Source organism: Protopterus annectens, chromosome 10.part0 (assembly GCF_019279795.1).
Source record: "Protopterus annectens isolate FY-2018-M chromosome 10.part0, PAN1.0, whole genome shotgun sequence".
Classification (NCBI taxonomy): Eukaryota; Metazoa; Chordata; order Ceratodontiformes; family Protopteridae; genus Protopterus; species Protopterus annectens.
The window spans coordinates 355,327,800-355,340,187 of NC_056744.1; the positions used below are offsets into that span (position 1 = coordinate 355,327,800).

General features: G+C 41.9%; 1 protein-coding gene across 3 annotated transcripts in view; it reads right to left on the reverse strand.

Moving 5' to 3' along the window:
- The window catches only part of RASAL2 (RAS protein activator like 2), a 1,712,944-nt gene that overhangs the window by 65,863 nt on the left and 1,634,693 nt on the right, over positions 1–12,388 (reverse strand). For all 3 annotated transcript variants that reach the window (XM_044085261.1, XM_044085259.1, XM_044085262.1), the window contains exon 17: positions 9,364–9,451. In XM_044085261.1, coding sequence (XP_043941196.1) covers positions 9,364–9,451 — 88 coding nt within the window. The remainder of the gene's footprint in view (positions 1–9,363; positions 9,452–12,388) is intronic.

Consider the following 12,388-nt stretch of genomic DNA (forward strand, 5'->3'; position numbering starts at 1 on the left):
GGAGAGGCAAATAGATCTATGTCTGAGCTCCCCCATTTCTTTGTTATCATGCTGAAGACTTGTGGATTTAGTTTCCACTCATGAGGGTCCATAAGGTTTCTGCTTAAATCCTCTGCCAGAGTATTTTGCTTTCCTGGCAGGAACTGAGCTTGAAGATGTATTTGGTAGGTCAAAGCTGTGTCCCACAGTGCCATGGCTAATCTGCAAAGGGGGTATGAGTGTGTGCCCCCCTGCTTGTTTATATACCACATGACCATGGTGTTGTCCATCTTTATCAGCAGTTGTAAGTCCTTGAAGGCTGTTAGGGCATTTTGAACAGCTAGCATCTCTTTCTGGTTGATATGTAGATGCATTTGTTTTGGGGTCTATATGCCCTGAATGCATCTTCCTGCCATGTGGGCCCCCCAGGCATAATCTGATGCATCTGTTAAGGTTTGGCTGGCAGGGGGTAGAGTGAAGGTCTGTCCCATGTTTTGGTGACATGCCTTTGCCCACCATAGAAACTCCTGTTGTAGGCAGGGTATGAGAGGAATCATAGTTGCCAGACTGTGAGAATGTTGACTCCATAATCATTTTAGGCACCATTGAAGTTTCCTCATATACAGTCTTGCATATGGAATCAGTAGGATGCAGGATGCCATGAAGCCCAAGGCCTGCAGAATTTGTCTTGCAGATAACTGGGTTTTTGTTGCCATCAGTTTGAAGTAAGTAGTCAGTTGCCTTTGCTTGTCTGGCGTGAGGTAAGCCATCTGGGCAGTTGTATTCAAGCTTGCACCCAGGAATGTTATCTTTGGAGAGGGTACCCGTTGTGATTTATTTTCGTTTACTGTATACCCTAGGCATGTTAGAAGCCTTTTCACAAACGCCAGGTGTTGAAGAAGAATGTCCTTGCTCTCTGCTTGAATGAGATAGTTGTCCAAGTAAGGATATATTTGTATACTTCTTTGTCTGCAAAATGCAATTACTGGTGCCAGGCACTTTGCGAAGACCCTGGGTGCAGTAGATAAGCCAAAGGGCAGTGCAGAGAATTGGTAATGCATTAAGCCAGCCTTGAATCTGAGGTATCTTCCGTACGATTGTCTTATTGGGGCATGCAGGTATGCCTCTTTTAGGTCTAAGGTCAACAGCCAAGCATTCTTGCCCAGCATGGGCAGAAGCTGCTGCAAAGTCAGCATTTTGAATTTTGGAATGTCCAGGTATGTGTTCAAAATTTGTAAATCCAGTATTGGCCACCAGGCCTTGTCCTTTCTGGGTACCAAGAACAGTCTTGAGTAAAACCCTTATCCTTTTTCCTGTTCTGGTACTGGCTGAATGGCCCCCCATATCCATGAGGGACGTAACCTGTTTCTGTGCCTCTGCCCATTGATTTTTTGGCAGATCTGGCCAACCGTTTGCCATTGGCAGAGTGTGGAAATGGAATCTGTATCCCTGTGATACTATGTTTAGTACCCACTTGTCCTGGGTTATTACCTGCCAGTTTTGAGCAAAAAGTGCTAATTTTCCCCCTAAGGGTGCTGCCAAAAGATAAGTACTTGGTGTAGGCAGAGGGAAGTCATTGGGACTGTTTTCTGTAGGTTTGCGCTTTATCTTCTCCAGATTTGGAGGTAGAAGCGCCCCATTGCTTTGACCTGTATGAATCTTGCGCCTGGTAACTGGAACCCTTAGGGCATCTGGATTTGCCCCTTTGAGCTCTGTCTGACACAGGAAATGACCAGTTCTGTGTAGGCCAGTATCTACTGAATCTTGGTGGCTGTACCTGTAAGAAGTCTTTAACAGTTTGCATAGACTTAGCTTTGTCTTCCATTTTCTTTAAAACCTCTTCTGCCTTAATACCAAACAGAGTATCATACTGTAAACGTGCATCTAGCAATTTAGCTTTAACATGATCTTGCAAATTTTGTTCTTTTAGCCAGGCATGCCTCCTAATCACAGATCCAGTAACTGCGGCCCTGCAGGAGGCCTCTAAGGAGTCAAAACCACATTGCAAAGTATGCTTTCCAACCTGTTCAGCTGCATGCAATAATTCCTGCAATTCTTTATTTTCTGCACATTCAGAAACCAACATAATTTTCTGTTTCAGCAATCCACTAACATGTTGTTGATACTTAAGCATATAAAATTGACAGTTTAAGGCTATGATTGCCAATGTTGCAGATGTATAAACTTTTTTTCCCCATCTGTCCAGTGCTCTTGAATCTCTGTCAGAGGGGGTAGGATTTTTTTGCTGTTGAGGCCTTAACTCCCTTTGGATCCTGTGAAATAGTTTCAGGATCAGCAGCAGGGTTTCTAAATAAAAATTTATGTGAGTCAGGGACCCTGTAATATCTGTCAGGCTTACTGGGAGCCGGAGGTAAGGAGTCAGAGGTCAAGCTTGACTCCGAAAATACATCATCCACAATGTCTAAAACGGGAATGGCTAAAGGCCTGTGCTGAGGGAGAAGAAGGAAATCCCTGAGTCTCTTTTTTGATTCTGAGAAATCTTGACTCTCCCAGTGAAAATGCTCCCTCAAAGTATGCAAGGTTTCCCCAAATGAATAATCTTCAGGAGGAGAAGCAGATGGTACAGACTCCTTTGCATCAGAATCCTCATAGGGAGGTATAGATAATTCCTGATCAAAAGAGGAATCAGAAGAAATAGAAACCTGATCTGAAGATTCATAATCAGTGTTTTGCCTAGGCCTCTTATCTGGAGGGGGATGGGTACACCTGATCAAGGTAATGAGGTCTTCAGCCATTTTGATCATCTGTTTTTTAGGCATAGAGGCCTGTGCATGTGGCTCATGCGTCGGTTTTTTAGTTTTAGAATTTGCTTTTGTCTTTGTTTTTGCAGCTGTCATCGGTTTGATATACAAATGTTGAGGTCTGAAAACACCCTCAGAAGCCGGTGCCTGCTCAGCGGCTCCGGACCCATCCGAGGGAGATACATCCGTCGGTCCAATACCTTGAGTATCTTGTGGCATGCCAAACTCCACATGGGTGTCAGTAGAGGCCTGCGACTCAAAGGTATCAGGGGCTGTGAAAGCGCCTCACTGAGTACTGGCGACTGGCTTAGGAGATGTCTCGTCATCGGTTTTGGATTTCGACTGCCTTTCTGTGTCCTTTTCTTTGCATTTTTTATGTACTCCAGTAGTCGGATTGCTATCCGATGACATTTCTGGGTAGTTAAATCTGTTTCCAAAATACTTTGAGGCAAAAATATACCGACGTTTAATACTGCGTTGGTTAAATCTAGCACAAAACCGACAGCCAGGCACATTGTGATCAGGGCCTAGGCAAGGAATACAGTATAAATGGAAATCCTTATGAGGCACTTGCTTCCCACAAGTAATACAATTATTTACTTTTTCTGACATCGGTATGGAGCAAAAAAAAGTTTCCCCAATGGGGTACTTAGCTTTAGTGAAGACTTCGGTTCTGAAACTCAAACTGGAATATTTCAGTAGTCGGCTGACCAGCACTTGCGAAGTGCTCCTGCTTCAGGCACAGCACAGCAAGAAAGACTAAAGAAAATGGCATCGGCTGCATGTTTTATACCCCTGACGATCTGATGTCATGGAAGAGGAGACAGCAACCGACGCAGGACCCAAGACTTTGGAATTCAGGCTGACTGAGGGCAACCTGCCAGCAGATAACCCAAATGTAATGACTGCAACAGTGAAACACGAAGAACATCTTCTATGTTTGTATTATATGTTGCTTTGTTTGGCTTATATATAATGTAAATAGTAACCCATCTTGACCTACCTTTGTTTGTGAAGAATTATTGGACTCTTTGAACATTCTGAATAAATCATTACTGTTTCTCAGTTGCTTAAGAAACCCTCCTTTTTTTAAAATAAAAACAGATGACAAGTGGTGTACCATATCAGTTGATACTTTGAGAGATGTAGTTGTAAGAGTTGTTTTTTTGGGGCAGCTATCTTGGAATCAGTTTTTTGTTTCTTTTTTCTAGCATCAGTCCAAGGATTTGTTTCTTTTATTCTTTTAAGAATAGGGGCCATCCATTCCATTTCTTCTGGGATACACACTATGTTGTTGTTTTTGATGAATATAGTAGCTTCTTCTAAGTCATTAAAGGTTCTCGTCTCATTGGCAAAAAGTACTTTTATCTTGGCTGGAAAAGACAGCTGTGCTTTAATGTTGTTTTGTTTTAACAGTTTTATTATTGGCCAGACTTTTTTCCTTTGTTCTAGTATTCTGGAAGAATAATCATTGTCAAACCTTATCAGGCTTTGATTGTATTTTAAGGGCGATTTTCTCCAAGCAGATTTTAATATTAGTTCCTTGTCGAGAAATTAAAGAAATTGTATAACTATAGATCTAGGTGGAGTATTTGTTGAGTTAGAAGCAGGTTTCCTCAGTGCTCTATGCACCCTTTGAATTCCAAATAAAAGTCCCTCTTTCAAGTCTAAAAATTCAGGAATCCAGGTTGTTAAGAATGAAATAACGTCTTCTCCTTCAGTGTATTCAGGCAGACCAAAGATCCTTATGTTGTTTCTCCTTTCCCTGTTTTCTAAGTCATCTATTTTGTTAAGCAGCCATATATTTTGTTTAACCAGAAATTCTTTTTGAAATTCTTCCTCGAGTCTCCCTTCAGTGTCATTTAGAGAAGTCTATATTTGTTATTTTTGTATGGTGTTGCTGTAATAGTTTCTTAAGAGTATCAGTCGGTTTTTGAGAATTTAATTTGAGGTTTTCCAAGTCATTTTTAAAGCCATCCATCTTCAAAGATAGTGCCTGTAAGGTAGATGTCATCAATTGCAGTTCTTTTTTCAAAGCAGCATCTGGATGAGAATTCCTTGAGTTGTTCATATTCAGTGACTCAATATATCTCCAAGTTACTTGACAGGAAAATTTTTGTATATCTCCACCAAAATTTATATTTATGTAGTTTAGTAGTTTATAGATTTCTGACGTTCTAAACTTGAAAATAATAAAATTTTCCTGTATTATTATACTAGTTTATGGAGCTCTCAAAATTCACTGCTCTCAGTTGGCATCTAGGCTCCACCCCCCTTAGACATCTCTAATTATACCATGACCCCACCATTAATATTCCAAAACGTGCACGCTGATTGGTCAGCATGTACGTTGTAAATCGACTTATACTAATGGCAAAAGGTCCAGTCGCCCGGACTTTTTCCATTAGTATAAGTCTTTTTTTAAAACACTGTCTCGGTATGTTAAAGGAGTTTAACATAGCGAGACAGGTTTAAAAAAAGCAACGGAGATCTCCGTTGATTATTTTAAAGCTGTCTCGCTATGTTAAACCGATTTAACATAGCGAGACAGTTTGTAAAAAGCAACGGAGATCTTGCTTTCTCCGTTGCTTTTTTCAAAACTGTCTCGCTATGTTAAAATGGGTTTAACATAGCGAGACAGCTTTAAAATAAGCAACGGAGATTCTCCGTTGCTTTTTTTAAAGCTGTCTCGCTATGTTAAACCCATTAAACATAGCGAAACAGTAAAAAGCAACAGAGATCTTGCTTTCTCCGTTGCTTTTGCCCACAGCTCTGATGTACTGCATAGGCATACGCATGCGCAGTACATCAGAACTGCCGCAGAATACCAGACAGCTGTGGAAGGGTAGCAAGGAGGCATTATACAATGCCATTATTTAAGAAAAATAATTCTTTTTTTTCTTAAATAATGTCATTAATATAATAATAACCACTTCTGGGTGTGGGTAATGCTGGATTTACCCACGGTTGGCTTTGTTTGGCCACCGGGCTTCGCTCATGACCAAACCACGCCAACCGTGGGTAATCAACATTACACCAGCGTCAGTTATTGCTGTATTATACAGCAGCTGCCAACATGGAAAGGTGGTCGGACTGAGTGCCCCTTTGTTGTCTATTACCTCTTATAGTACTCTCTGTTTTTTACATATACACTTCAGTGCTTTGAGTGCTTGGATACAAGTCTGCATGGAAGGGTATAAGTAAAAAAACAGAATACTAAAAAAGGTAACAGACAACAAGGGAGCACTCAGGCTTACCACTTTCCAAGTGGGCAGTTTCCTCTGGGAGTATGTCAGAGCTGGTGATGCAAAAGGAAGCAGACCCTCCTTTGGTGCAAAAGACTATGGGTTCTAGTCCCACACCAGGTAGATTGACTGGTAATGCTGCAGTGCAACATGGGGGGGGGGGGGCGCTGCACTCCTGAGTGAGTCATTCTTCTCATGAGATGTTAAACCGAGGTCCCATCTGACTGCGTTGGTGGTAGCTCAGTTGGGTATAAAAGATGCCATGGCACCTATTGAAAAGAGTATGGAAAGTTCCCTGATGCTCTGATCAAATTTCCCCTAGCAGTATAAAAATCATGTCGGGTCTCCCCTGAAAAAAAGCCACTAACCTAGTGGGACTAATTCGTTCAACAAAGGATAAATAAATAAATACATACATGCATGCATGCATACATACATACATGCATGCATACACAGATAAAAAGTAGTCTCATTGCCTTGAACCTTGAGGCCTCTTCAAATGGCTCTTCAGACAAAGCCTCATAGGGCATCTGTAATCAGGATCCTGCCTGAAAGGTACACCTAGGTTTTGTCTGACCTGGTTGGACCACTATTCCAATTCCTGTTTGAGGGAAGGCAGAATGAAGATTGGTCTGCTCCAGGGACAGGGTATGCAGACTCCAGGTGTTTCTGGGGTACTACCAACACTACTTCATAAATAACCTCACTAGGTTTACCATTAGAACTGTGTGGGCAATGTAACTCAGTGTCATCAAGAACTCCCCGGAAACCTCCGTGAAATATTTTGCTAGGAGTTCCAGCTTGTCCTGTAGAAGGAATGCTTTCTGGTTGCTGGAGTCCTAGAGAGTCTCCAGGAAAATGACTCTGAGTGGCATTAGATCTGACTTGGGTATGTTGAGAGAGAACACAAGGGTTTGAAAACATCTCACTGTAAATCCTCTCCATCTTTTCCAGAAATCGACCCCGAATCAGGCAGTCAGTTACTATGTCTTTGGTTCTGTAGCATATACCTGCCTGTGGCCTTTCTCAATTCCATGTTTCAAGGGCAACTGCTGATTCAGAAAGAAACTATAATCATTTGGTACCTGAAGAAAAAGGAACACAGACTCTTCAACAATGCAATGTGACTTCAAAAGATGTGGGAGCTGGGACTGCCAAGAAACTCAACTTGTCTCTATTATTTGTTTGAGTTTTAACTGGGTGAATAAATGGATTTCTCAGTGAGCACTTCCAGCTAATACCTGGACTACAAGAACAAAGATAAAAAGAAATGTGTGTGTGTGTGTGTGTGTGTGTGTGTGTGTGTGTGTGTGTGTGAGTATGCATGTGTGTGTGTGTATGCGTGTGTGTGTGTATGTGTGTATGCGTGTGTGTATGCATGTGTGTGTGTATGCGTGTGTGTGTGTGTGTGTGTGTGTGTGTGTGTGTATATGTGTATGTGTATGCGTGTGTGTGTGTGTGTGTGTGTGTGTGTGTGTGTGTGTATTTGTTTTCAGAAGTAGGCAGAGGAAACTCAAGCAGAAATGGAGAGAACCTGCATACCTCTACAAATACAGTAACCTGAGGTCAGGACTGAACCCAGAAGCAGTGGCGAGAGACCTGGGTATGCAGGTTGACAGCAATCTTACCTTTGACCACCATGTCTCCACAGTGGTAAGAAGGGCATTCTATTATTGCTCATCTCATAAGTAAGGGTATTGTCTCCAGAAAAAAAAGAAGTTATAACCTCTCTGTACTCTTCCTCATCAGGCCAATAATTGAGTACAACTCCCCTTTTGGTATGTACCTTTCCAAGTACCTACAGCAACTGGAGAGACCACAAAGGTTCCTCACAAGGAAAATTCAAGGTCATCAACATCTGTCCTATGTGGATCGTATGAAATCACTGTCACTTAACATTTTATTTTTATTTAACATTTGACACTTTGTCTGACTTGGATCGAAGCCAATTTTCAGCCGAGGGCCGGGGAGAATGCTCTAGATGCATGTCTTTGTGACATGGGAGGAAACCGGAGCACCCTGAGGAAACCCACATGAATGCAGTGAGGACATGCAGACTCCACACAGAAGGCACCGCCAAGAATTGAACCGGAGAACCTCTTGCTGTGAGGTGACAGCACTACCGCTGCACCACTGAGCCATCCGCACGTTATTCTGTTTCATACAGACTACTCAGAGGCATTCTCTGCCTTGCATATAAGGTAATCTCTGAACCTGCTTTATTGGAAATGCTGCATATCCACAAGTCAAAGGGCTACTTACTCTAAAGACCTTAACCTGGTATGTGACATTAATAGAACCTGCTGGAGGGACAGATTTGTCTCCCAAAGGTTACCACACCTTTGGAACAGACTCCCACTTCATGTCAAACAGAGCACCTCACTGGCCCTCTTCAAATGCAATCTGGACGACTGGATGGGTACCCGTAAATTCACCCTGGGGGTTCCACCTGTCTCTCTCTTGGACAGGGGCAACAGGTGCTGATTGTGGAACTATGGGTAGAAGTTGTCTAGGTTTGTAAGGGCTCAAGGGCCATTGGCCTAGTAATTTCCTATGATCATATGAACACATAGTATAGAAACCATAACTACAGACTACTGTGTTACTTTTCTTTGAGGTAGCTCATTCAATCCCTTTAAATATGGCATGGACTTTCTAAACAGAAAGATATCAGTTGGATATGAACAGAAACCGAACAGAAGAGCATTTTTGGCCATAGTTCAGAACTAAGCTTCTCCACAGACAACCCTCTTCTTCACTCCAGGAAATGCTCATCTTCCCAAGTTTCCCTCCAGAATTTCGGATGAAGTCGCATTCATGGGATCAGTATGTACTGCATATGCTTTCCGTCCAATATCTCTGACCCAAAAGGTCCCTCTAAAGGATATGATGGAAAAAGCAAAGCTCATCCATGCTGTTCTAGCTGGTAAAGGTAAGTCAGGGAACTATGGATACCACTTCTGCAGATGATTTCTGAACCTCAAGGACACCTGCAGAACAGCAAGGTATGCTCCACAGGGAAAACAGCCATTCCCCAAATCTAACTTCCTACAGTCTAATAGCCTGGCTGAGGGTCTCCCTCCTACCCTAGTTAACAATTCTGCCTTACCTGAAGGGGGTTTATGAGTAATGAAGGAGCTCAAGTGAGGTAGAATATAGGTATCTCTTATTTTCTTTGGTTCAGCTTTACTAACATGAGATCCTGATTCAAGACATTGGCTGACCACAAAAACAGCATTTCATCTGGAATTCTGAACTGTAAACAAAGGCAAAATTCCTTTTTTTTTCTTTTCTAAAATCCACTAAGAAATGGAACAGAATAAAACTCCATTGCTCTTGCTTAATTCATGCTAAACACCCACAAAATGAATGCTTACCTGTGCCTCTATGATTTTCTGCTTTGCATCAATAACGGACTGCATTTCCGCGTGATCCTTCTTCAGCTCCTCTTCAACTGCCATCAGCCTGAGAGGGAGCAGGAGAAGACAGAAAAAATATGAACAAACAGAAAAAAAAAAGTTTAATTTCTCAACCAAAAACATTCTCTGACCACTTGAACAGAAAGAGGTGCACAGATCAGTACATGCTTTCATTCAGACAATCCAATATTTAACTATGCTGACAGCTTTCTAAAATGATAAGACATAAACATGAAGGTAAACTGATGTTTAACTAGGTCTTAGATCCAGACATAATTTAAAATACATATTAACTGATGGATAATGCCAAATTTAGAGGAACCAGAGTATGACAGATTTCAACCAGCGTCAATACCACTGTGGTGGACAGCAACCTGGTTTACATGTTTATAGTTAGCAAATTAGCAGTAGAATTATATGACTCTAAGCACAAATACAGAAACTGCAATGCAGAGCAGCTAGCTGGTACAGTGAGATGAGATGAACATGGGCATAATACCTGAAAATGAAAATTACTCTGTCAAGACCACAACAGCATGCTTTACTTGAATAACAATTTCTTACATCTCATGATGTATGCTTAGTGGTTTGTAAACAAAGATTTGGTTTCTAGGAGAGCTACCTTCTTCAGAGTACCACATATTTCAATGCAGTATCACAATTGTTTAACTGGTGAAACATCTTGGGCATAGAAGACGAGATGCAAAGGACATGAAAGGACTTTACAAAGTTAGAAAAATGGTTATATGTGTGGTAGCTTAGATCCAGTGCAAAGCAGACTGGACACTCAGGAAACACTAACAATTGGTTGACATCATACGATGTATGAAGACCAACTGAAGAAATGACAGTGCTAACAACAGCTTAACAAAAAAGACTTCTCATGGTATAGCATCCAACTCAAGACGGCGTCTCAGAGTCATCAGGCTGCACACACACATGTACAGCAAACCTGAGAGCAGTTCTACCCCTTTGCACATCACTTCGCAAGGATTCTGATACTGTGTACTTTCTACAAACAGCATTTCTTTCACATCTGATGGACTTGATAATTTACCTGTCAAAGTTAAACAAGTCTGCTAAAAGATTGATGTTATAGAAAGTCTAGTAAAACTGCACTACAAATGCAAATGACCAGGATTCAGGTTCCACAGAAAGAGTGAAGCACTGTGGGAGACATAATGATCTGTTGGAGAGACAAGGTTCTCTACTTTAAGATGACAGTAAAGCAAACAAAGGAGTTACTGACTACTCCTTGTAGTTCACTTGAACAGGATGTCAATCAGTGTTTAGTATTCTAGATAATAACACAAATCAACCTCATCTTTGATGAGCCGGAACATTCCGCACTTCGTGAGCATTTTATAACAGTTTATTATTAAGCCTCAATATTAAGAAAATAAACACAAACATGAAAAACAAGGATGTGTATTACACATTAGTCCTAAGCACCTTATAGTCTCTAAAATGTGAATACTCACAATGGACAGCTGACCTCTAGTACCCTTATAAGAATGAAGATCATCATCGACGAATGCCAGCCTTAGGTACTCCGACCAGCAGGTCTAGAATGCATCACACAGCTATCTGACAATGATTTCGTACATCAGTCCTTGGTTAAATGATTACTGTGTAGCTCTAGCATTTGTTGCGTATTTGGGAGAGTGAGCGCCAACCTTACATTTTGCTACAAAAATTTCTGCAATCTAACCATAACATAGGTTCATAGGAGGTTACTAGGCTAATGGCCCTAGGGCCTTTACAAGCCTAGCCATGTAATAACCCAAGACCCCTTACTGACCATAGTTAGATGGTGGTTGTTAGAGCGATTCTGTAATCAGCACCAACTGCCTCTGTCCATGAAGGACATACGTGCCATCCCCGGGGTGAATTTATGGAGTCACCCATCCAGTTGTCACGGATGTGCTTGAATACGGTGATTGAGGAGCTCTGATTCACATGGAGTGGGAGCTTATTCCAGAGTAGCAGCAATCGCTGGGCGATAGATATACCTGTCTCTCCAGCATGTTCTGTTAATTTCACAGGCTACATTGAGATCCCTGGAGCGAGTTATTTTTGTCTCATTTGATTTGTGGATGTGCAGCATTTCCATTAGGGTAGGGTCTGAGACTGCCTTGTAGGCCAGGTACAGGTCGCCTCCCAGCAGCATGTACAATGCGGAGTACAATGACAGGGCTTTCAGTCTTTCCATGTATGTCATGTTTTGAAAGCCCTGGATTCTCTTGGTTAGAAACCTCTGAGGTTTCTCAAGTTGTTGCAGATGTCTGGTGAGGTACATACAGAGAAGGGAGCATTGTACTCAAGTAGTAGTCTGATAAGGGTCGAGTACACTGGAGCTATAACCTCCATGGTCTTGGATGCAATGCCCTTATTTATGAGATGTGCAGTGTAGAATACTTTTCTTACCACTGCGGACACATAGTGATCGAAATTTATATTGCTATCAACATGTTTTCCCAAGTCTCACACAACTGAGTTTGAACTTAGAGGGGTGCTCTCTATCAGAATTAGTAGGGGCTACTTCTTTGCTGAAGGGGATAATGAGGCATTTTTTATGTTACGTTTTAGTCCATGAGTTTGGCGCCAGTCATTTGTCTGTGTCGGCCCTTTCTGTAATAGGTTAACATTGTTGGGAGACTCCATGATTGTGCCCAGTTTACAGTCATTTGCAAACTTGGTAAGCCACAGGCTATCTACCTTCTCCTGAACTTCAGAGAAATAGACTCCAAACAGTAGAAGACCCAGCACAGATCTTTGTGGTACACCACCAGTAACTGGTCTACTGGTGGAGGTGGACTCCCCAAACTTTGACAGTGTGCATTCTGTCGGTGAGACAGTTTGAACCCATCTAGTAATGTATGGACTAATCCCCAGGTGGAAGAGTTTCTCTTATGATACCGGCATGGGGAGTTGTGTCAAAGGCTTTGGCTAATCAAGCCAGGCAGTATGTACTGTTTTGCCC